The sequence below is a fragment of the Vigna umbellata genome, chromosome 1, assembly GCF_029865625.1.
Source record: "Vigna umbellata cultivar VRB3 chromosome 1, Vumbellata_1.0, whole genome shotgun sequence".
Taxonomy (NCBI): Eukaryota; Viridiplantae; Streptophyta; class Magnoliopsida; order Fabales; family Fabaceae; genus Vigna; species Vigna umbellata.
The window spans coordinates 89,154,405-89,176,505 of NC_142165.1; the positions used below are offsets into that span (position 1 = coordinate 89,154,405).

The following is a 22,101-nucleotide window of genomic DNA, read 5'->3' on the forward strand; positions in this document are numbered from 1 at the left end:
TTCTCCTGAAGCTAAATTCTTAATATATAGTGTATGGTCACCATGACTTTGCTTGTACCCGATCTTCTTCATTACAATAGTAAACCTGTCAAATCATGCTCTAGGAGATTGTTTCAATACATAGAGTTCCTTTCATAGTCTACACACCTTTCCCTCGATTTTAACTCGACGTGTGACCTCCATGTAAATTTGTTCCTCAAGAATGCCATGCAAAAAGCCATTTGTGACATCAAATTGCTTGAAACTTCATCCACGGTTAGCTGCTAGAGACAACAAAGTTCTAATAGTTTTCATTTTTGCAACAAGTAAAAAAGTTCAAGATAGTCAATCCCATATGTTTGAGAATATCCCTAAGTTACTAACCTTGCCTAATACCTTTCTAATGTCTCATCTACCTTGTTTTTAGTAGTGAATAACCAACTACATCCAACAAGATTTTTTCATGTAGGTAGATCCGCCAACTCCCTACTTTTATCCTTTTCTAGAGTAACCATTTCAACCTTCATAGGATTCTTCCATATAAGTTAAGTAATAGACATAATAATTGGTGGAGTATTGATGGGACTTGTTAAGAAATGGACTTTAAGCCTAATTCAATCCCACAAAATCAGCTTGTAAAGTGAGGTTGGAACCTACTTATGTACTATACTCTCACCTTATCTCTAGTCGATGTGGAATCTCCAACACACTCCCCTCACGTTGAGATAGATACATCTTGATAGTGGGACTAAATATTAATGGGTATTTTGATAGTGACTCGATAATAGGTGGCACAATAGACCCAAGAAACAACAAATCTCCTGATAACAGATGGCAAAATAGGCCCAACAAACAACAGATCTCACGACGATAGGCTTTAATCCATGACTCTAATACCATATTAAGAAACAGACTTTAAGTCTAACTCAACCCCACAAAATCAGCTTGTATGGTGAGATTTGCATCCACTTATATACTATAAATTGACCTTATCTCTAGTGCATATGAGATCTCCAACCAAACTTAATTTTGGGAGACAGTTTTTTAGTAAGAATGAATTATCCTTATCTTCAATGCATGGGCTTTCCCCTAATGATAAGGTTGAAAATATAGAGTATTTTCATCATAGGTCACATCACAAGACACAAGGAATCATTTTGTTGGAGGGTGGTAACATTTGTATCCCTCTTGGGTAGAAGAGTAACCAATAAACATGCCACTCAATCGGCCTAAGGATCATGTTTCCCCTAGTGAATAAAATGAACATGGACAAAGGATACATAGTCAAACACTCGATGTATAAGATAATTTGTTATCCTAAATTCTAAGAGGAATTTGGAGAGTAGTTGGATGAAGCTGTTATTGTTTAGAGTTTTGAAGGGTAGATGTCTAACCAAATAGGTAGCGGTAAGGATACTTTCCTCCCAATATTGTTTTGGTACATTTTTATGGAGAATAGATGCTCAACCTACATTTATAAGACACCCAATTTTTCATTTTCCACCCCATTTTGCCATGACAGTTTCACCCACGAAGATTCATGAATTATTCCTTGTTCGTTGAAGGAGGAAACAATGTTGTACAACAAATATAAAATATATTGTCAGCCTATTAATCCTCCTAATAATGGAATGTAATTAAATCTCCTGGATATGTACTTAAAATAATACAATGAAATATTATCTAAAGCAAAAATCAAAGGAATATGACAATCTACAAGGAAACAGATAATTGCATACCTTGTTGGAGATTTTCTGAATAAAAGCTACAACTTTTATTGAATTGATAAACACTTTAAATACAGCAAAGATTCAAACTGCACAAAGCATAAAAGTAGGAATACATGGGACACAATTCCATGTTTAACAACTTCCTAAAAAATCTGAAACTGACTAAGATATTTGAAACAGTCAAACATCTTTTTTAAAAAATAAAACAGAAATTAATTGAAGAAGTAAATTGTTGTAACTGCTGCTGCAACCGCAGTATAACTTTAACACTCCTCCTTACTTTGGTTGCTGCAAACTCCAAGCTTTTCTCTGAGAAATTCAAACTTGCTTTTTGGTAAAGGCTTGGTAAATATATCAGCAAGTTGCAATTCAGATTTGCAATATGTCAAGCTAACTGTACCTTCTTTTTGCACTTCTCTGAGAAAGAATAATTTGATATTGAAATGTTTGGTTTTTCCATGAAAAACAGGATTGCTTGAAATAGAAATAGCAGCTTGATTGTCAACAAATATTTTAGTGCATTTTTCTTGCTTCATATTTAAATCAACTAGAATCTTTCTTAACCATAAGGCTTGATTTACAGCAGCGTTGGCTGCAATAAATTCAGCTTCTGCAGTAGATTGTGCTACAGTGTTTTGTTTTTTACAGCACCATGAGAACACACATGATCCAAACAAGAAACAGTAGCCTGAAGTGCTTTTCAGGTCATCCAGCGAGCCTCCCCAGTCACTATCAGAATATCCTTGCAGTGTATCATCTTGACTTGCACAGAATTTGATTCCAAAATTTAATGTTCCTTTCACGTACCTCAAAACTCTTTTTGCAGCAATAAGATGTGTCTCAGTTGCACAATTTGTAAATCTAGATAACAGACTTACAGAATGTAAGATATCAGGTCTAGTAGTTGTTAAGTACATTAAGCAACCAACTAGACTTCTATAAAAGGTTTCATCAACTGGTTCGGCTTCATCCTTTTTGCTCAACTTTTCCTTTTGGCACATTGGAGTATCTACGCTCTTGCATTCATCCATTTTAAACTTTTTTAGAATTTCTTTAATATACTTCTTTTGACAGATGAATACTTCTCCATTTTTCTGATTTATTTCCATTCCTAGAAAATAAGCCATTTCCCCCAAATCTGTCATCTCAAAAATTTGCTTCATATCTTCTTTGAATTTTCTCACAAGTTCTTCATTGCTTCCTGTAACCAGCAAATCATCCACATATAATGAGATAAAAATGAAATGTATTTCATCACCTTTAATGTAGAGAGTAGCTTCATTAAGACTTCTCTTGAATCCTAATTTCATCAAGTACTCATCAATTCTGCTGTACCATGCTCTAGGGGCCTGTTTTAGGCCATATAAAGCCTTTTTAAGCAAATACACATCATCTTCTTGCCCTTTCACAGTGAAACCTTCGGGTTGTTCAACATAAATCTCCTCCTCCAATAAACCATTTAAGAATGCTGACTTAACATCAAGTTGGTAAACTTTCCAACCCTTTTGTACTGCTATTGCAAGCATAAGTCTGATTGTGTCTAATCTGGCAACAGGAGCAAAAGTGTCAGAAAAATCAACACCAAAAATTTGAGCATACCCTTTTACAACAAGTCTCGCTTTATGCTTGTTGATTGAGCCATCAGGATTCAACTTTGTTCTAAATACCCACTTCACACCAATCACTTTTCTATTTGTGGGTCTTTTCACCAACTTCCACGTTTCATTTTTTTCAATCATTAAGAGTTCTTCTTTCATTGCTGTAATCCATTTGGAGTCTTTTTCTGCTTCCCAAAAATCTGTTGGTTCAAGTACAGCTACATTACATCTTTGGTAAATATCATAAATTGATCTCATACCTCTAATTGGAATGTCATCAATCAACTCATTTGTATCAAGTTGAGATTTTGAAACTTGATCATGAAATTCAGCTACTTGTTCTTCATCCCACTCATCATTTTCCATGAAATGAACATCTCTGCTTATTAAAATTTTCCTAGTGTTTGGTTGGAAAATTCTATAAGCTTTAGAGTTTGAGCTATACCCGACAAAAATCCCTGCTTCTGCTTTTTTGTCTAACTTATCTCGTTTTATCTGTGGAATATAAACAAAACACAAGCAACCAAATACTTTGAGATTTTTCAGAGAGGGTTTAAAACCATACCAAGCTTCATATGGAGTTTTCTTTATGATAGCTTTTGTGGGAAGCCTGTTAAGAAGGAAAACTGCAGTGTGTGCAGCTTCAGCCCAATACTCTTTTGGCAAATGTTTCTCAAACATTAAACATCGAGCCATTTCCATAATGGTGCGGTTCTTTCTTTCACTGACTCCATTTTGTTGTGGAGTATATGGTGCTGTGAGTTGGTGTTCGATTCCCGCTTCTTCACAAAAAAAATTAAATTGATTTGAAGTGTACTCCTTGCCGTTGTCAGATCTCAATGCTTGGATTTTATAACTACTTTGTGTTTCAATCCATTGCTTGAATTTCCAAAATATACTAGCAACTTCTGACTTGTGTTTAAGAAAATATATCCAACACATTCTGGAGTAGTCATCTATAAAAATCAAAAAATACCTGCTGCCATTTAGAGATGGAGTACTGTGAGGTCCTGCCACATCTGTGTGTATCAATTGCAATTTTTCTGTAGCTCTCCAAGTTGACTGTTTGAATGGAAGTCTTGATTGCTTTCCTTGTTGACAAGTTCTACAGTTTGGAATTTCAGATTCAAGACAAGGGAGATCTTGAACCAATTTTGTTCTTTGCAGATTCACAACTGCTGGATGATTGAAGTGTCCAAGCCTTTTGTGCCAAACTTCAGTGTGGACATTTGTTGCAGAGAATGCTGTTTGCTCCTCCTTCATTGGATCAAGCGCAAAGCTTTTTCCTTTCATTTGTACATTGAATACCTCGTTGTTATTTGTATCTTTGATCAAACACTTATCACTTTCAAAAATGACTTTGAAACCTTTTTGAATCAACTGTCCAACACTCAACAAATTTTGACTGATGTTAGGTACAAATAACACATCTTTGATAAGTTTTGTACCTGAAACACTTTCAATTGCTACTGTGCCTTTTCCTTTGACTTCAATATATTCTCCATTTCCAATCTTTACTCTGGAAATCACAGAAGTATCCAATTTCTTAAAGAGATCACGATCAAATGTCATATGATTAGTGCAACCACTATCAATTAGCCACTTCTCACTTGAATTGGGAATGGCAAGGCAAGTGGCCACGAAAAGTTGCTCTTCTTCTTCATCAGCAACTTGGGCAACATTCTTTTGTTGGACATTCTCTTGTGTGACTATCTTTTGCTGATTGTTGCTTCTGCAAATTCTTTGATGATGTCCCATTTTCAAGCATTTTTCACATTGCTGGTCAGGTTTTCTCCAGCACTTTGAAGATGGATGATTTTTTCTTCCACAATGTTTACAAGGAGAAAAATCAGGGTTGTCCCTGTAACTTTCAAATTTTTTTTCTTTTCGCCCATAACTCGAGCTAGCCTTTGCAGCTAGTGCTCCTTCAATAGATCCTTCAGACCTCATAAGCCTTCTTTGTTCTTGTGCCTGCAACGCATTCAACAATTCTGCCAAAGTAATATTGGACAGGTTTCTGGAGTTTTCCAGGGAAGTAATGGTAGCTTCAAACCTTTCAGGAATAGTCACAAGAATTTTTTGTACTAATCTGGAATCAGAAAATTCAGAACCAAGTAATCTTACTTTGTTTGCGATTTTGAGTAATTTATCAAAGTACTCCTTCACTGTTTCAGATTCATCCATCTTCTGGAATTCAAACTCTCTAATAAGATTTAGAATTTTCATTCCTTTAATCCTTTCATCGCCTTCATACTCCTTTTTTAAGAAATTCCAGACTTCAAAAGCTGATTTTATCGTCATAATTCTGAGAAAGATTTCAGGAGAGACTGCAACAAATAATGAAGCTCGTGCCTTTGATTTTCTTGATTTTCTCTCCTTGTGAGTTTTTATCTGTGCCACTGTTGGGTTTGTAGGTAATGGAAGAACTTCATACTCCTCTTCCACAGCTTCCCAAAGATCATTTGCCTCAAGATGAGCCTCCATCCTTGCTGCCCAGACATGATAGCCTTCACCGTCAAAAACGGGTGGTGCCAGTGCCGTGTATGGGGTTTCTGAAGCCATAGAGATTAAAAATGATTTCCCACAGGTCCCTCAAGAAGAGAGCTCTGATACCAATTTGTTGGAGATTTTCTGAATAAAAGCTACAACTTTTATTGAATTGATAAACACTTTAAATACAGCAAAGATTCAAACTGCACAAAGCATAAAAGTAGGAATACATGGGACACAATTCCATGTTTAACAACTTCCTAAAAAATCTGAAACTGACTAAGATATTTGAAACAGTCAAACATCTTTTTTAAAAAATAAAACAGAAATTAATTGAAGAAGTAAATTGTTGTAACTGCTGCTGCAACCGCAGTATAACTTTAACATACCTTAATAGAATAGACGCAGATTGCTTTCTGGGTATTATAATACTTTGCTGGTCAAAGTGAACATGAAGATTTAAGCCTGTTTCATTTTCCACCTGCCATCTAGCAATTATTATTAGTAGATCATAATTATATCAATTGCACAACTAATTTGGAAGAGCCTAAAACATTATTTTATTTGGCATAAGGTAAACCAGATATAAAAAAAGAGAATCTCACGCCAAGAATTACGAGCTTAAGAAAAAATTGAAAATGAAAGATCATTTATTAGGTTCACTTGTTTCTAAATAATGGTAAAAACAAGTTGAAGCACCATAGCTAGAACCTTGCAGCAGTTAGCTTGAATGATGGAGTTTCGGAGTGAGTAAGGACCAGATAGATTCAATTTCCCAATCAAAAAGAGAAGCACGTCCAATGAATTCTCATTCAAGAAAACATCCAGCTGTCCAGATGATCAATAAATTTTAGAAATGAAGATATAATGTCAAAATGAAAATGAAGAAACAAAAGACAGATATAACTCTAACAACCTCTTTCATTCTGCAGAAGTAATTAACAGGCACAGCATGAGATCTATTTTCTGAAAGCTGAGCTTCCATGTTAGATCGGTAAAAAAGGCAAATTTCCACAGGACGGAGAAGTTCTCCCCTAAATTTTTAAAAAAATTAAGTAATATCACGAATGTAGTTCAATTTAAATGTGTAAAAACTGTGTACAGGAGTGAACATTTCAAATGAGAATTTAAACTAACCATAAGTTTCTTTCAACATCAAAATAATGCGCTTCTGCACATGATGTGCCAATGACCCTGGATTTCTTTGCTAATGTTTGTATATTGAGTTGTGTACTGTTCAGGAGCAAGCAAATGAGAGGGAAGAGATACTCCGTATCTGAAAGTTCATGAACAATATTCAGAGAAACTTTTTCAACTTTAATATCAATACAAGGAAGTTTTCCACCCTGCCAGGAAGTACTTTCTTCATCTGTGTATAGAGTAGTTTCCGTAGCCATTCTAGGATAACTAGCTATCTCCGAAGCACTATGAGCAGCAGTAATATGATTAAAAATTTTGAACTTGATTGGATTTCCAGGCTTCTTGACAAACTCTAAAGCACCATCTACAAAAGCAATAGCAGAGTCGTTCTTTTTGTTCACAAGGTAGAAAGTCCTCTTGAAGGATTGATTGTTAACCTCTGAGTCAATGAATCCTACATCATTTTCGCCCTGAGCAGGATTGGCTCTCCATAGTGCACATCCTCCATCATTAGCACAACAGATGTCAACAAAACACGATCCTGGTCGAAAATTTAATCTCAACGGAACACCCATATCATTCTTAGCAAACAATGATATAAAGGAAAACCACAAAACTGTAGAATTCCACCCCCTTTGAGGAATATGTTTGACCTGTGGAAAAGCTTAGTTAACACATTTGCTATGTACACATCATGATACTAGAAAAAAAATACATGAAATTTAGCTAAAAGACACAGCAGAAAAAAATAAAACTATTGGAGATTCCACATCCATGAAATAAGGCCAATATATAGTATAAGTAGGACAAATCTCCTCTTATAAGCGGGTTTTGAAAGAATAAGTTAAGTTTAAATTGACTTTCTAATATAGTATTAGAGGATGGTAGCTAAATCGTGAATCATATCGTGTATCACAGAGCTTATGTTTAGTATAGTGAATCCTATGATTCATAAACATTTAAAAAATATAACATACAAGACATACAAACATGTAAAAATGTAATTAATAATAATAATTACATTAAAAAAGAGTGATTATATAGTAATAAATTAAGTTAATATTATAATTATTGGATTGAGATAGGTTTTATAACCCACCTCCTTTGTATAATGAAAAATAAATAAATAAATGGGTTCATAAATATTTGACTCCAAAAGAATAACTTTTTTGTGTGCAATGACGGTTTTGATAATCACCTTTTTTCCTTTTGGGTGTGCTACAATTTTAGAGAGTTACTTTAGTAATTGGCTTTTGATAGCTTTAAATGGGCTAAACTTTTAGGTTAAAAACATCTCTATTTTCAACCCACTCAGACACCCTAGCTTGTCTCTCTTTAACCACAAACGCAAAAGGTCAGGTCATGGCAGCCACGTTGATGCCTTGAGACCCAAAGAATCGCCATTGCTTTGAGTCGCCGCCACAAGGTCTGTTAGCTTCTTCTCCTTCGTCCCTGGGAAGGACTACACCGCGAGGTAGCAAGAGGCACCGCGAACAGAGACCAACATTAAAAAGTTTCAAGGCACAAAAAAAAAGCAAAAAAAATTAGGGTTTCACATTGAGGGTAGATCCGTATCTCAAATCAAGATTCATTCGATTCACACTTGTATAGTACAATTCGAGTATGATTCGGAAGCAAAAATGATACACCTTACTATTCGTATTGTTTAATTTGTATCTTGAGTCATACGATACTTACTACACTATATTGGAATCTATCCTAGCAAAATTTCTTAGGCATATCGTACTACCTACTATCGAACTACCCACAAATATCTAGTCACACATACAAGATGTCCATGCCTCGACGTGACAGAGGATGTGTTGGAGATCTCATATCAATTACAAATAAACCAATTAATAGTGTACATGTGAGGCAAACCTCGCCTTACAAGTCATCCTTTACAAGGATGAGTTAAACTTAAACTCACTTTCTTATAACAACCTACATTGTAGTTCACAAGCAAGAGTGGAAGCATTCATTATTTAGAGTTTGTTTTCCAACTGCATCCTCTCGATGAAAATAGATTATTTCAAAAAACACCTACTTGAAATTGAACCACATTAATGTTCTAGTTCAATGCAGGCAAATGAATTTTTCAATAACTCATTTACATGAAAATTTTAATTAGGGATCTATCAACCAACACACTCATCTTTCAGGGACCTATTTGTGTATTGACTCAATTTGATTGGGAAATATTTTAAAATATATTTTCCATCATAACATAGTGATTTTGTTCCTTGTCATTTCTTTTTCATCAAATTAAGAATTTTCATGTGTACCACCCATGAAATTCATTATATTTCTTCTCGTTTTCTCTCTTGTCAACATGGTACCACGGTAGTGCCCCTTTTGACTTGTTTCTTACTAATCATTTTAACATGGTGAATATTTTTTGAATCTTTAACTAGTTAATTACTATCTCTAATTGGATGAATTGAAAGGATGGTTGCTTTTACTAGTCAAATAACTCGATTATAATCAATACTGAAACTTAATTTAAAAGTGTTCATGATTTAAATTAAATGTCATTGCTTGTTTGCATCCTTCAGGCAACACACAAAATTGTAATCGTAAATTAGTCTTTTTTTTATTTGATTTTTGAAAGTCAATTTTAATATTCTACATATAATATAAAAAAATTTTAAATATGTAAATGGGTTAGGCAGGGCGAGCTGAAAATGCTACCTTGTCCTGTCAAATTCATAGCATGCCAGCCAGCCAACCAAGCCTAATTTGTTTTGTAATCCTCAACGTTTATTGCTTGGAATTAGAACAATTTAATTTGAGGAATGTTTTATCACAAGAAAAGCTTGACGAAGTTAATAGATTTCCAACCAAAATAAGGTAAAAATATGGTCAATTCTATTTTCAATTTGAAAAAAGGCATCATAAAATTTAGAACAATTCTACATACACAGCATTTTCACTCCTGTTGATGTTGACTATTAAATGAACAATATATGATCTCCTTTAATTTTTTTAAGATTGTAATAAACTTAACCTTCCAAAACCATGTCTGGTGTGATTGGAGTGAATAGAAGGAAACAAAGGAACATAACAAAAACGGACAAGCAATACTACCTTAGAGCATGAAAAACAAATCAACCCACTATTCTACCTCCACGAAAACTTGAAACGAGACCCTATAAGTAGGAGCTTGATCGTTTGAAAACAATAAATGAACAATTAAGTCCATCAAAGATAAGAATTCATTCAATACAGTTGGGCAAGTATCTTAGGGTGTTTGGATAGTTGATTCAAGAACCATTCATCAAATGATTGTTTCCTATTTTTTCAATTCATACATTAAAACAAATAGAAAACAACTCATTACATTTGTAAATGGTGATAGCATACATATGGTGAATCAGGAATATAATGTTAGAATCATTTATTAAATTAAAGGGTGTTTTATATGTCCCAACACTGACCAATAGTCTTATCTCTATACAAATCCTTACAAAAGACTTGAACTTTTACTAGTGTTTTTCTTCTCTTACCATGTCTTTCAGGACTTTATCACAAGGAAGATCATTTTAATTGCTAAAGAGCAGAGTTTGTATATGTTAGAATCCAAGGACCCCAACAAAATAGGGGAGTACGTAAGTCAACTAGCAACAACAGAAACATTGACAAAATCTTAGTATTTAACTTGCTATTTTATCCTTGCCATATTTTAAATCTTTATTACAAGTGTATCTTGCTATTAAAACTAGGATTATGTATTTAAAAACAATCCCATAATTACAGAGATTTGCTTCCTTAAAATTAACTCTATATTTACGAAAATAAACACCAGGCTCACGTATATATAGGTCCAATGACCTCATTATTGAAATATAGAAAGAAATATATTATTCTTTTTAAATTTTGAGATGGCAAAATTATAATATATTATTATAATTGAAATAGGAAGATCTGCAAAATTTATAGCAACTAAGAGATAGAACAGAAGATTGAAAAATGAATTAAAAGAAAATAGAAAGATATTTTAAACATAATTCTTACCCTGAAAAGAGCCCTTTCTCCTACCAGAGAATAATGAATGACACCACCTACTCTGAAAGTCTTTTCTTCACCTTCAACTGTAAAATACATGTGTTGGTTGACATCCTGGATAGCAACAATTGCCCCTACACACAATCATTGCTAATTACAATTGAAATTTCACGAAAGACTATAAACAGATAACATATAGCTGAGCCTGAGTACCATCAGGAATCATTGCTTCCAAACAATTGTCAACTTCATGGCTAGAAGACCAATCATTTTTCTCCAATTTTTTTATTGTATTCTGACTAGATATCTCAGAGAGTGAGGAGGACATTGACATAATTGTCTGCCATATTGTCATGACAAAATATAAGTTAGAACAAATGTAACATTAGTATCAGTACATGCAGCAATGACAAAAGGCCGCTAAATTTGATTGAAAAACAAAGCAGCAGGGACAATGAACTGAATATTTAATAAAAATAAAGAATAATTAGAAAGTTCACCTGAATTTCAGCTATAGAAAGTGTGATATCAAAACCTAAAAGAGAACCAATGCCAAACCAACACCGGGAAAAAAGCATAACACCATTATCTGGCCTCTCCAGCGACAGGAAAGCTCTTAAGTTTTTCAAAATTTGGTTCTGATGACTAATAACCTGAATAGGAAGAGTGTTTTTTGAACAACTTGCATCACTAATTGAGTTCAATTGACCAAAATTCTGAAATCCTGAAAGAGGATTTCCGGAAGCATGCAGAGGTGGCAAATCTTTTGATGTGACAGAAGAAAAATGTGGAATTGCTGCTTCATCTTCCACTCTCCTCTGAATAGTTTGAGATAGAATTGATAAACGAGAAAGGTCAATTGTTAATTTCATCCCAGTAATTGCCAAAGCAAAATTCATATGGATGTCAACCTCTACTACAATTTCTTGGATACAACCTGCAGCACTGAATTGTATTATATTTGGGAAAGAAAAATACAGTTACACAACAAAACTAGAGAAGAGGTTATGTACCAGATTCATTTTCATGTGCTAAAACAAAAGTAAAGTGAGACAAAGAAAAGTCACATGCTTCTGGCAATCTACTTGCAGCTTGTTGAGAAGTGCTAATAGCTCCTCGATCAATAACATCATGTGAAGTATAGTTCTCTCTGACATTCTGTTCCCACTTGGTGCCAGTTTTAGGTAGCTTTGCATCAGAAGTGAGATTCCCAATATAACAAAGATATGAAGAATAGCTATCAATGGCCATTGGTAAAGATGTTGTTTCAAGCAAAAAGAATCCACCCTGTTGAATAACATTAAAATTTTAGTATGACAAGTTGTATGCCTTAAATCCTGACAAAGAAAATAGCTTCATCTGTAAAAAAGATAAAGTCCTTGCCATTCAATTTATAACAGAAAGCGCAAATAAAAGATGCAGGAACATGCCTTCAAGATTACATTTCCCTTTCTAGCTCCTTAAATAATTACCTGAATCTCCCAGGATATAATATGAAATTCTCCTCCAATTGAAAGCAAAGACAAAAGCTTGTTCAGTTTATGTGCTTGAATCAGTTCACTTTTCAGTGAGCATCTCCCTATGAATATACTAGTTACTGCAACATCTATTAGTAACCAGTGATTTGTTGAAGCTGGCACACAGGTATTTGATGGAGACCCCATTTTGAGAATTGATTGGGGAGATAGATTACTTGACCTTTCAAAGGCTGTCAAATTAGTTTCACGTACAAAGTAAGAAGAATTTCCATTAGAACTACCAAATGTTTTTCCTGCATTACCTGAAGATAGAGCATTTTGAACAAGACCCAAGCTCAAAGTAAACGAGAAACCAGAAAGAGATACTTCATGTAAGCAATTAATAGACTGCAGCAGTAAACTTTCAGGAACAATATGATCTATGTTGGTTCCAATTGAACTCTGATATTCAAAAACGAAAGAAAGGATTCCTGATAAATCAGTCAGGAGATCCATTTTCCCTTCTTCGCAAGATATTACAACAGTTGTGTTTTGAACCAACATCCAAATTCCATGCTCAGGCAACTTATGCACAGCCATTTTGTTGCCAGTTAAAGAGTGAAAAATAGTGGCAAAACTCTCTAAACCATCACTTGTCCTAGAATTATGAAGAACAATCTCCATAGACTTGAATCTGCAAGTCACATCAATAAAAAAAGGGCAGACATTATTTGTCAATAAAGCCCTTGTGGTAGTTGTCTCACTTCTATCAGGTGCTGCAAACAATGATTCTTGTTTCATAATTTCAGGATACACGAAACCAGTATCACCAGAGCTACTACTAAACAGATAACATACCACAGCAGACAAACCTGTCACAGCCTGTCAATAGAGAAAAATATCCTTGAGTCATGATTTGCTAATGTACATAATGTAGGATTGCAATTATTAACTTTTCTATTGAAGAAAGTAAAAGGAAAGCAAAATAACCATGTATTTTTGAAGAAAAAACACCACTTTTGTCACAGTCCTGCACTAACTGTACCATAATTATTGAAAAGAACAGCTGATTCTTAGTTAGCAATTAAAAAACTGTCTTGCTTAAGGAAAGTGAGCATATTGCTTAGCCTATAAATATAATGTCTTGCATGATTTTAATATTCATTCAAGTTTACATCGTTATTCCCCACCTAGGAGCCTATTTTCAACTGTTCTTGGCCCCTCACTGCTGAGCAATTGAGTACCCAGCCTCCAAAGTATGTGCCCCTTATGCCTAGCCATCATCGTAGGCAACTTCCAAACAGATCACTAACACAGCAAATTGAAGGCTAAGGTAGCATACTTTTATATCAAATGGATTGAGGTCTGAACACTATGTTAATAGTTCTAAACATCTTGTTCTCACTGCTGCAATTTCTGGTTTAGTCTGATTTCAGTTTACGATAGAGGATGGGCTTATAGATGGAATGGTTCTGTCAAGGCACTCAGTCTTACAACTGCATATAATTTTCGTTTTACTCAACCTACGCAACACTTGTTTTTTGGATGAAACTTTGCGAAACGTCTCTGGTCTAGCTTAGCAAATCTTTCCAATGCCACATTGCTGCTGATTCTGGCTCTTCCATTATTTGTTTCTTGCAAATATCTTGGAGCATTTAAGCTGAGACTGTTACACATACTTCTTTATTTGGTGTAATGAAAGCTATATGAACAACTAGGAATGAGATTTGTTTTGATAATCATTATTTATCCAATGAGAGAATTCAAAACATGCTTTGTGTTGAGGTCAATTGGGCTGGGAATTGTTATACTCATTGTAAAATGTCCAAAGGCAAGAACTCATTATTCTTAAAAGTTTTGGTGTAGACATACATCCTAGGAAGATTATGTCCTATGTTCCTGTTTTTTGGCTTCCTCCTCCTTTTCATTGGATTTAAAGGTAATATTGATGGGGAGGCTAAAGGTTCTCCTTGCAATCTCCAAAGGATGGACTAATCTTTGGATTGAGTGTGACTCCCAACTTGTTTTTCAAGATCGATCCTACACTTCAATCATTCCTTGGGATCTTTGTAATAGATGGTTGAATTGTTTTGTAAAAGTAATACTATATGCACTCGTATTTTGCACACTTTTAGAGAGGGTAATCAATGTGCCGTTAAATATGCTAAGTTTGGTACTTGATCACAAGATTACACTTGGTGGCATAATGCTCCTAGCTTTATTTGTCCAAAGTTTTTCAGGAATAGATTGATTTACCCTTTCATAGGGTTAGGGATTAGTGGGCCAGGTTCCCCCCCACTATTTTGTGTAATTGCTTCTTTCGTTAATGATATGTTGAGGTGTTGCATATAATTGATGTTCTTAGTGGTACCAACACATTTGGGATGGCAAACAACACAGTGATGCCTCAGTACTCTCATGTCTATTAAAAAAAGGTATCACTTCCAATTTCACATTCTTCTAATTCACACCCAACCTTCATTAAAGAGCATGTGCATGATAAGTCTCATATGGACAGCCACAGACAGAAAGGAAAGCGCAGAGCAAAGAGAACAAACAAGTAGGCTCTTGATACCATATTATAACTTAGACTAGCAAAAGAAAAGTAATCCTTTGGGAGAACTTTTCAGTATCAAAGCTTCAAAACACTGAACTGATATCATATTTATATAGAATGTACTGAAATAAACAATGACAAATATAAAACAGAAATGTATCACGAAACTACATAGCAACTAATGAACCTATAAACCATCACACTAATCTAAACATGTTTCCAAAACCACTAACTAACCTTTGGCGACATTCAACTAGCCAGGATTTAACAGACTCTCTTAATTGTTGGCCTACCATCAGGCAGATACTGCATCCAACCAGTTAAAATAGTGTAGAATGTTGGGGAGCAAAACGAGACTGGCTTTGAGACAAAAGTCTTATATAAACTGGATCAGAAACTAAAAAAAAAAAAAAGGAAAGGAAACTCAAACAAAGGAATTGAGAATTGCGTAAAGAAGTTTCAGAAATTCCTTTACAGACACCCCTTGGCACTTCAAGGGTCCAGGAACCTCCCGCTAATCAACTAATTTTCTCCCTCCTCCCCAAACTTGAAAACACACCTATATTTATACAAGTTTCCCAACATAACAACCATGGTTATTGAATCGAGATTCAAACGGTGAATTGTTTTACATGAATTTGAATCACAAATCAAATCTTATTTTGAATCTTAAGGTACATAACTCGTATAACTTAAAAGATAAAATAAACAAAACCCTTAAACAATCACTATTATTTATAGAAAAATAAAGAATATAACAAAAATTGCATATAAATTCAAATTTATTTCCTTTTCAAATAAATTTAATAAAAAAATCCTTAAATATCGACTAATGTAGTATAAAAAATATAAGAATAAATATATACTAATTTAAATTGAAAAAATTTTATAAAAGAAAATAGTAAACAATAACTAAAACAATATAAGAACCATTATATATTAACACTTTCTCAGACGCTCATCTTCTCACTGTTCATGGGTTAAACTTCTAATAGGTTGATTTCCTCTCCCTTTTCTGTTCATCCTCTCCCATCTTCTCCTGATTTCATCTTCTCCCTTCTCACTATTCATCTTCTCCAAATTACTTTTTACTGTGTCTTCTGCTGTTCTATTATTTGATTTTCCACTATTTATTTTCTTGCTGTTTATCTTTTCCACTGAACTTTCATCTTCGTTGAGTTTCTTTTCCTGTCTTTCTGTCTTATTTTTTCAGTTTTTGTTCCTTCATCATGAATCATATGTAACGAAAACCAAATCACAAATCACACTATTCACATCTGATTCAGAGATTCATACTATGATTCAGGTTACAATACGATTCATTAAACGATATGTATTGCTGGGGGAGAATTTTTTCAATGAATTTCGATTCGAATAGTACGATTCTAACTACAATGATAACAACTAAAGATTTCACAGCCGTTTGAATTAAAACAAATAGCTGCATTTTCCATTTCCCTTGTTTTTTCTTTTAAGGACTTTCATAATAGGAGGTTGTGTCCTAACAATACCCGGCCCATAAAGATTCACCTTGTCTTCAAGATTGAACTTGGAAAATTTCAACCATTATAGAAACTTCCTCCATTTTCGTGCTCTCCTTCCGCTTGCCCATCAATTAACATCATCACATTGAGTTGTTTGTTCTTGCAAACCTGATTCACATTATATTTTTCATCACAGCAAAAACATTCTCCTTTTCTGATTTTTTCTTGGAGCTCTGCTTGTGTCAACCTTTTAAAGTTGTCCTTGCTGTGGCCATCATTTTTAGCCTTTTCCTCATTATTTCTCTTGCTGGTAACAGATTGAGAAAAAGAATTTGCTTCTGCCGATGATCTGTGGGTGGTGCTTTATTAGCTGCTATCATTAATCTTGGAGATGCTGTTATCAATTCCTTTGTTCCTCTTTGAATAGGGAAATTCATGTCCCCTCCTGAGTCTATAATTTTTCCTTTCAATAGCATGGGCTTCATTCATTATTTCCGAAAGATTTGTTATTTTATACAATTTCAATTCTGCTCTGATCTCTTCCCACAGCCCATTAGAAAAAATCTTCATCAAATACTGCTGTTCCAATCCCTTAATAACTCCAGCAAACCTTTCAAATTGAATGATGAATTCACTCACAGAGTTCTCCTGCTTCAGAGCCAACAACGATTCCAAAGGCTCTGCCACCAAAACTGATTGCGTTCATGAAAACAACCCAAGATTGGTTTGGATTGCACATTTCCCACCACTGCAACCAAGATAAGGCAATTCCTTCTATTGCCACCATAACAGCTTCCATTTTCCCCTCTTCTTGCACACCTCTCGGTCGAAAATATCTTTCCACTTTACCTATCCACCTAGTAGCATATTCTCCCTCGAAAACTGGAATATCCAATGTCGTCCACTTATCACATCTCTAAATTCCACAAAACTCTTCACCCACTGACTCCTCTTGTGCAAACACAGTTGAGACCCTCTGGTTCACAGTATTTTCCGCACTTGCATTCTTCCCTCCTCCCTCTTGCACAAATCTTTCCACAAGCCTCTGTAACCAACCTATGCGAGAATCTTGTTGTAAGAATCTGGCTTTCAAATCTACATCCCTTAGGGATAATCTTGAAAGCAATCTTTCTTCAAAACCTTCCTGTAGCTGAATCCCTGTGGCTAAGGTTTTCTCCAAAGTCTCCACACTTGATTCCATCATTCTAGTAGTCACCATGTGTATTAACTGACAGAGCCCCAATCGAGCTCTGATACCAGTTTATAAAAACTGGATTAGAAACTCAAAAAAAGGAAAGGAAACTCAAACAAAGGAACTGAGAATTGCGTAAAGAAGTTTCAAAAATTCCTTTAAAGACACACGCTTGGCACTTAAAGGATCCAGGAACCTCCCACTAATCAACTAATTTTCTCCCTCCCCCCCAAACCTGAAAACACACCTATATTTATAAAAGTTTCCCAACACAACAAAAACTTAACTAAGAGATTTCACTGCTGTTTGAATTAAAACAAAAAGCTGATTTTTTTTTCCCTTGTTTCTTCCTTTATGGACTTTCAATATAGGAGGTTGTGTCCTAACAAAGTCTTAAAATCTTACAATACAAAAACATAAACAGTGAAATATACAATAACTTTCAATGAATATCATTACAGACATAAAAAATCTCTTTCCCACAACTAAATAAGAAGTAAATAAATAAATGTTTTACAGGTATTTTACATTTATCCTATATATCTCAACATCTCCATTGCCCTAAATTTATCTTAATAGAAATCAAAATAAAATATTAACACCAACATTAACTGCTTTAATAAAGAATAGTGCTCACTTATCACTTGAAAAATACTAAGCAATACATAAGAAATATTTAATACCACTCTGAAAACAAATTTATCCACGTACCTATACGACAAAATAAATATCATTAGACTTAAATAGAGAGAAAAGATATAACCTTATAGATCATATAGACCTCATCCAAAAATGTTAACAGAGTGAATCCTTCAGCTGTTACGTCAGAAGCAGCTGATAAGGCAGACATTGTTGTGCTCAAGGAATAAATGCAATTCCTGCAATATCAAATCAATAGTAAATGTTACAAGGAGAAAAATAAAATGTAAAAGATAATAAAAACTGTGTGAACTGCAAAACAGAGTCCGTTTAATGTAAGTTAATTACAAAATATACAAAATTATTATAGGACATTTTATTCCTATATACATGATATGATATGCCTATAACTCATGTTCTCGAAAATTGAGTTCCTATAAGACATTCCTATTCATAAAGACCCTATTAAATAAGGACGTAAATCAAAATATAAAAGAAGAATAAATCTTAAGACATCATTTAAGATACTCTAAAATATTACAAGGTAATATCTTTGAATATTCCTTACTATATCATCCAACATACTCTAATATTATTAGATAATATCTTCAGATATTCCATATATTTCAATCACTCCACATCAAGATGAAACTTATTAAGCTTTAGCTTGTTACAAGAAAATAAGTTACTTCCTGCTATTTAAAAAAAAAATCAAGCTCCACAAAAAAACAATGGTTAGAAAACCAACTTCTATAGGTCACAAAATCAACTCATAAATATTCTGCCATAGGATTAAGCAGTTCAGCTTTTGAAAGAATTGTATTCATACTCGGAATGAAATCATTTGCTCTTCAGCTAGAGGTAGAGTGTCGGAAATAAGACTAAGAACTCCTTTAATGTTTATTTTTCCAAGTTGCCTTGGTAATTGGTAGAGCTAGGTTCAATGCATCATAGAAAGTGGTGGTATCTTAATTTTTCTTTCTTTTTTTATTGCATTAATCATCCTCTTTCTAATTCTCTTGTATATAAATAATATCATTCTGCTGGGTGCAATAATCACTCAAACATATTTAGAAAATATTTATTTTTCACCTTTAACACTTTTACTATAATTCTGGTCATGTTCAGTATCATGGATAGAAGACCAAATTGCAATGAGAGGCTTATAAATCTTCAAAATCTATAGCCATGTCTTATAATTGTCATTATTGAAAGGAGTATTGAAAAAACAAGTCACAGTCGATGACAAAAGAGAAACCAAAAAGAAAGATAATGAATTCCATGTGTTGTGTACATACAAGTTCCTTGGACCTGACTTTCTTCATATCAAAGTGACAATCAATCTTTAATGTGTTTCGTCCTTTCAAATCATAATTTTAACCATGCCCCTCAAGCTAGAACATATGTATCATGAGTCAAGCTCATTAAAAAGGGTTAGAGGGCCCAAGAGTAAACTGCACTTGTAGGAAAACATCAGCAGTAATAAATAGTAGTTGTTGGAAAAACATTAGCAGTAAACAGTCCTAGCTGAAAAACATCAGTGGTAAACAATATTGGCCGAAAAAAATGTACATTAAATAGAATATCCAATGTGAACGGTTTGTACAGAATTCTCACAGGGAAAGCATGGATTCAGGTTCCTTTCTCTTTGGCATCTTGATACCATGTTAAAAGAATTAGCGACAAAACAAGTTAGGAAATACAGTACAACACCATGTCGAGAATAGAGAAACCAATATAATCAATTCAATGTGTTGCTTAAACACATGAGTACTCGTATTTATAATAAAAAAGAGATAAAATAATACGGAACAAAATAAAATTAAATATTAGGAATATTCCTTAAAATAATTCGCTATAAAATCATATAATATCTCCCTATTTAATGTAATTAAATCATACTTCTAACAACTATATTACAAAAAATAATATTAGACATCCGGTGTTTTAAACTTTCTATTTGGAGATACAACAGGATTTGTACATCCCTTTCAAATGTGAAATAGACACAGGAGAATGTTAATATGACATAGGTGGCTGACAACCTATAATTTTGATTAAGAGCTTAATACAACAAAACTTAAAACATGGAATAACTGCGTCTGATAGACATTGTACAAATCATGAGCGCGCGTCTGAGATATAGCACCATGTAAATTTTATCACTTTGTCATAGTAAAAGATTGATGATGATCAAACAAACTTAAAATATATTCCTGAAGCTTAATTCTACAATGCAAGGAATGTCTTCATCATTTGTTGCCAAAGAGAATCAAACCAATTACAAGCTTCATTCAAACATCTCTTGGAATTCGAGCTAAAGTTACTATCCTAACATAAACATATGCCAACTCGGGCTCAGCCATTTGCCCAGTACAGTGTGCATTTTTAACACTCTTTGAACTAAAAAAGTATGAAACAAGAGGAGATAAGTATGGCTCCCCCGTCATTTTTAACACTCTTCGACCAACTACAATGAGTGTCTCACAGGAGGCTAGCTTTCGCCCCAATGTGCATTTGCATGGGGATGACGATGTGTGACACCAGGCATGCATGCCCTCAGCCTAATAGCTTCGGGTGGAACTTGCGTTCAAAGACTCAATGGTTCACGAGATTCTGCAATTCACACCAAGTATCGCATTTCGCTATGTTCTTCATCAATGCAAGTATTTTGAAGTCATGGTTTTTGAGACTTATGGATTGGAAAACACTTCAAATGGAATAAAAATGGTACTTAGTAAGAGTGTCTTTGCTTTCCGCCAAAAACGTTGTAGGGTCCACCAATTAGATTACCTTCGCTGGAGTACCCACTGTCGCGATTGGTCTCGAGCATTGCTCTTCCACGTTTATCGCAGGGGCCCCCATCGTTACCTTGGTTTTCAACCAACCACGTTTCTTTTCCTCCGCTAATTGATATGCTTAAATTCAGTGGGTAGCCCCACCTGACCTAAGGTCTCAGTAAGAGCGTCTTTGCTTTCCGCCAAAAACAATGTAGGGTCCACCGATTAGATTACCTTTGCCGGAATCGAACCCTAATTTTCCGTCACCCGTCACCACCATGGTAGGCCATTATCCTACCTTCAAAAGCTGGTAGGGCATAAATTTGAATGAAGCGTCACCAGTACAAGGGTTGTACAATCCGACAAATTATTGACAGTAATCATTTGGGGATATAAAGAGTGCATTCCAACCCCTAAGTCTCAAAAACCATGACTTTGAAAATTTCCCAAATCTTGCCACCAAGCATCAACCTAGACAACTCCCAACACCAAACTTCGCTAGCTTGAAAACCAACCAACAAGACAAATTTCTTGCACCAAGATTTTGACAGTAGTAATTTGGGGATAAAAAGAGTGCATTCCAGTCCCTAAGTCTCAAAAACCATGACTTTGAAAATTTCTCAAATCTTGACACCAAGGAATTCTTTCCCCGCATTCCGCCAAGCATGTTCCCTTGTTTGTGGCTTCGCTAGATAGTAGACAAGGATAGTGGGAATCTCATTAATCCATTCATGTGCATTACTAATTAGAAGACGAGGCATTTCGCTACCTTAAGAGAGCCATAGCTACTCCCACTGTTTACCCGATGTTTGGTGTCAAGATTTGAGAAATTTTCAAAGTCATGCTTTTTAAGACTTAGGGGCTAGAATGCACTCTTTGTATCCCCAAAATGACTATTGTCAAAATCTTGGTGCATGAAAACGCGCATTGGGACGAAAGCTAGCCTCCCGCAAGACACTCATCATGGTTGGTTGAAAACCAAGGTAACAACGGGTCCCTCCGCAATAAACGATACAGTGTGCACTTTTAACACTCTTTGAACTAAAAAAG

The 22,101-nt window shown here is 34.6% G+C and overlaps 1 protein-coding gene and 1 pseudogene across 1 annotated transcript in view; both read right to left on the bottom strand.

The window, feature by feature from the left end:
* The window catches only part of LOC124821401 (uncharacterized), an 84,050-nt gene that overhangs the window by 51,215 nt on the left and 10,734 nt on the right, over nucleotides 1-22,101 (bottom strand). The window contains 10 exon segments of the mRNA XM_088104650.1: nucleotides 6,187-6,278; nucleotides 6,509-6,625; nucleotides 6,714-6,831; nucleotides 6,935-7,590; nucleotides 10,952-11,076; nucleotides 11,156-11,282; nucleotides 11,443-11,879; nucleotides 11,956-12,229; nucleotides 12,415-13,281; nucleotides 18,396-18,510. Of these exon segments, the coding sequence (XP_087960776.1) occupies nucleotides 6,187-6,278; nucleotides 6,509-6,625; nucleotides 6,714-6,831; nucleotides 6,935-7,590; nucleotides 10,952-11,076; nucleotides 11,156-11,282; nucleotides 11,443-11,879; nucleotides 11,956-12,229; nucleotides 12,415-13,281; nucleotides 18,396-18,510 (2,928 nt within the window).
* Nucleotides 20,810-20,956, bottom strand: LOC148206736 (5.8S ribosomal RNA; annotated as a pseudogene).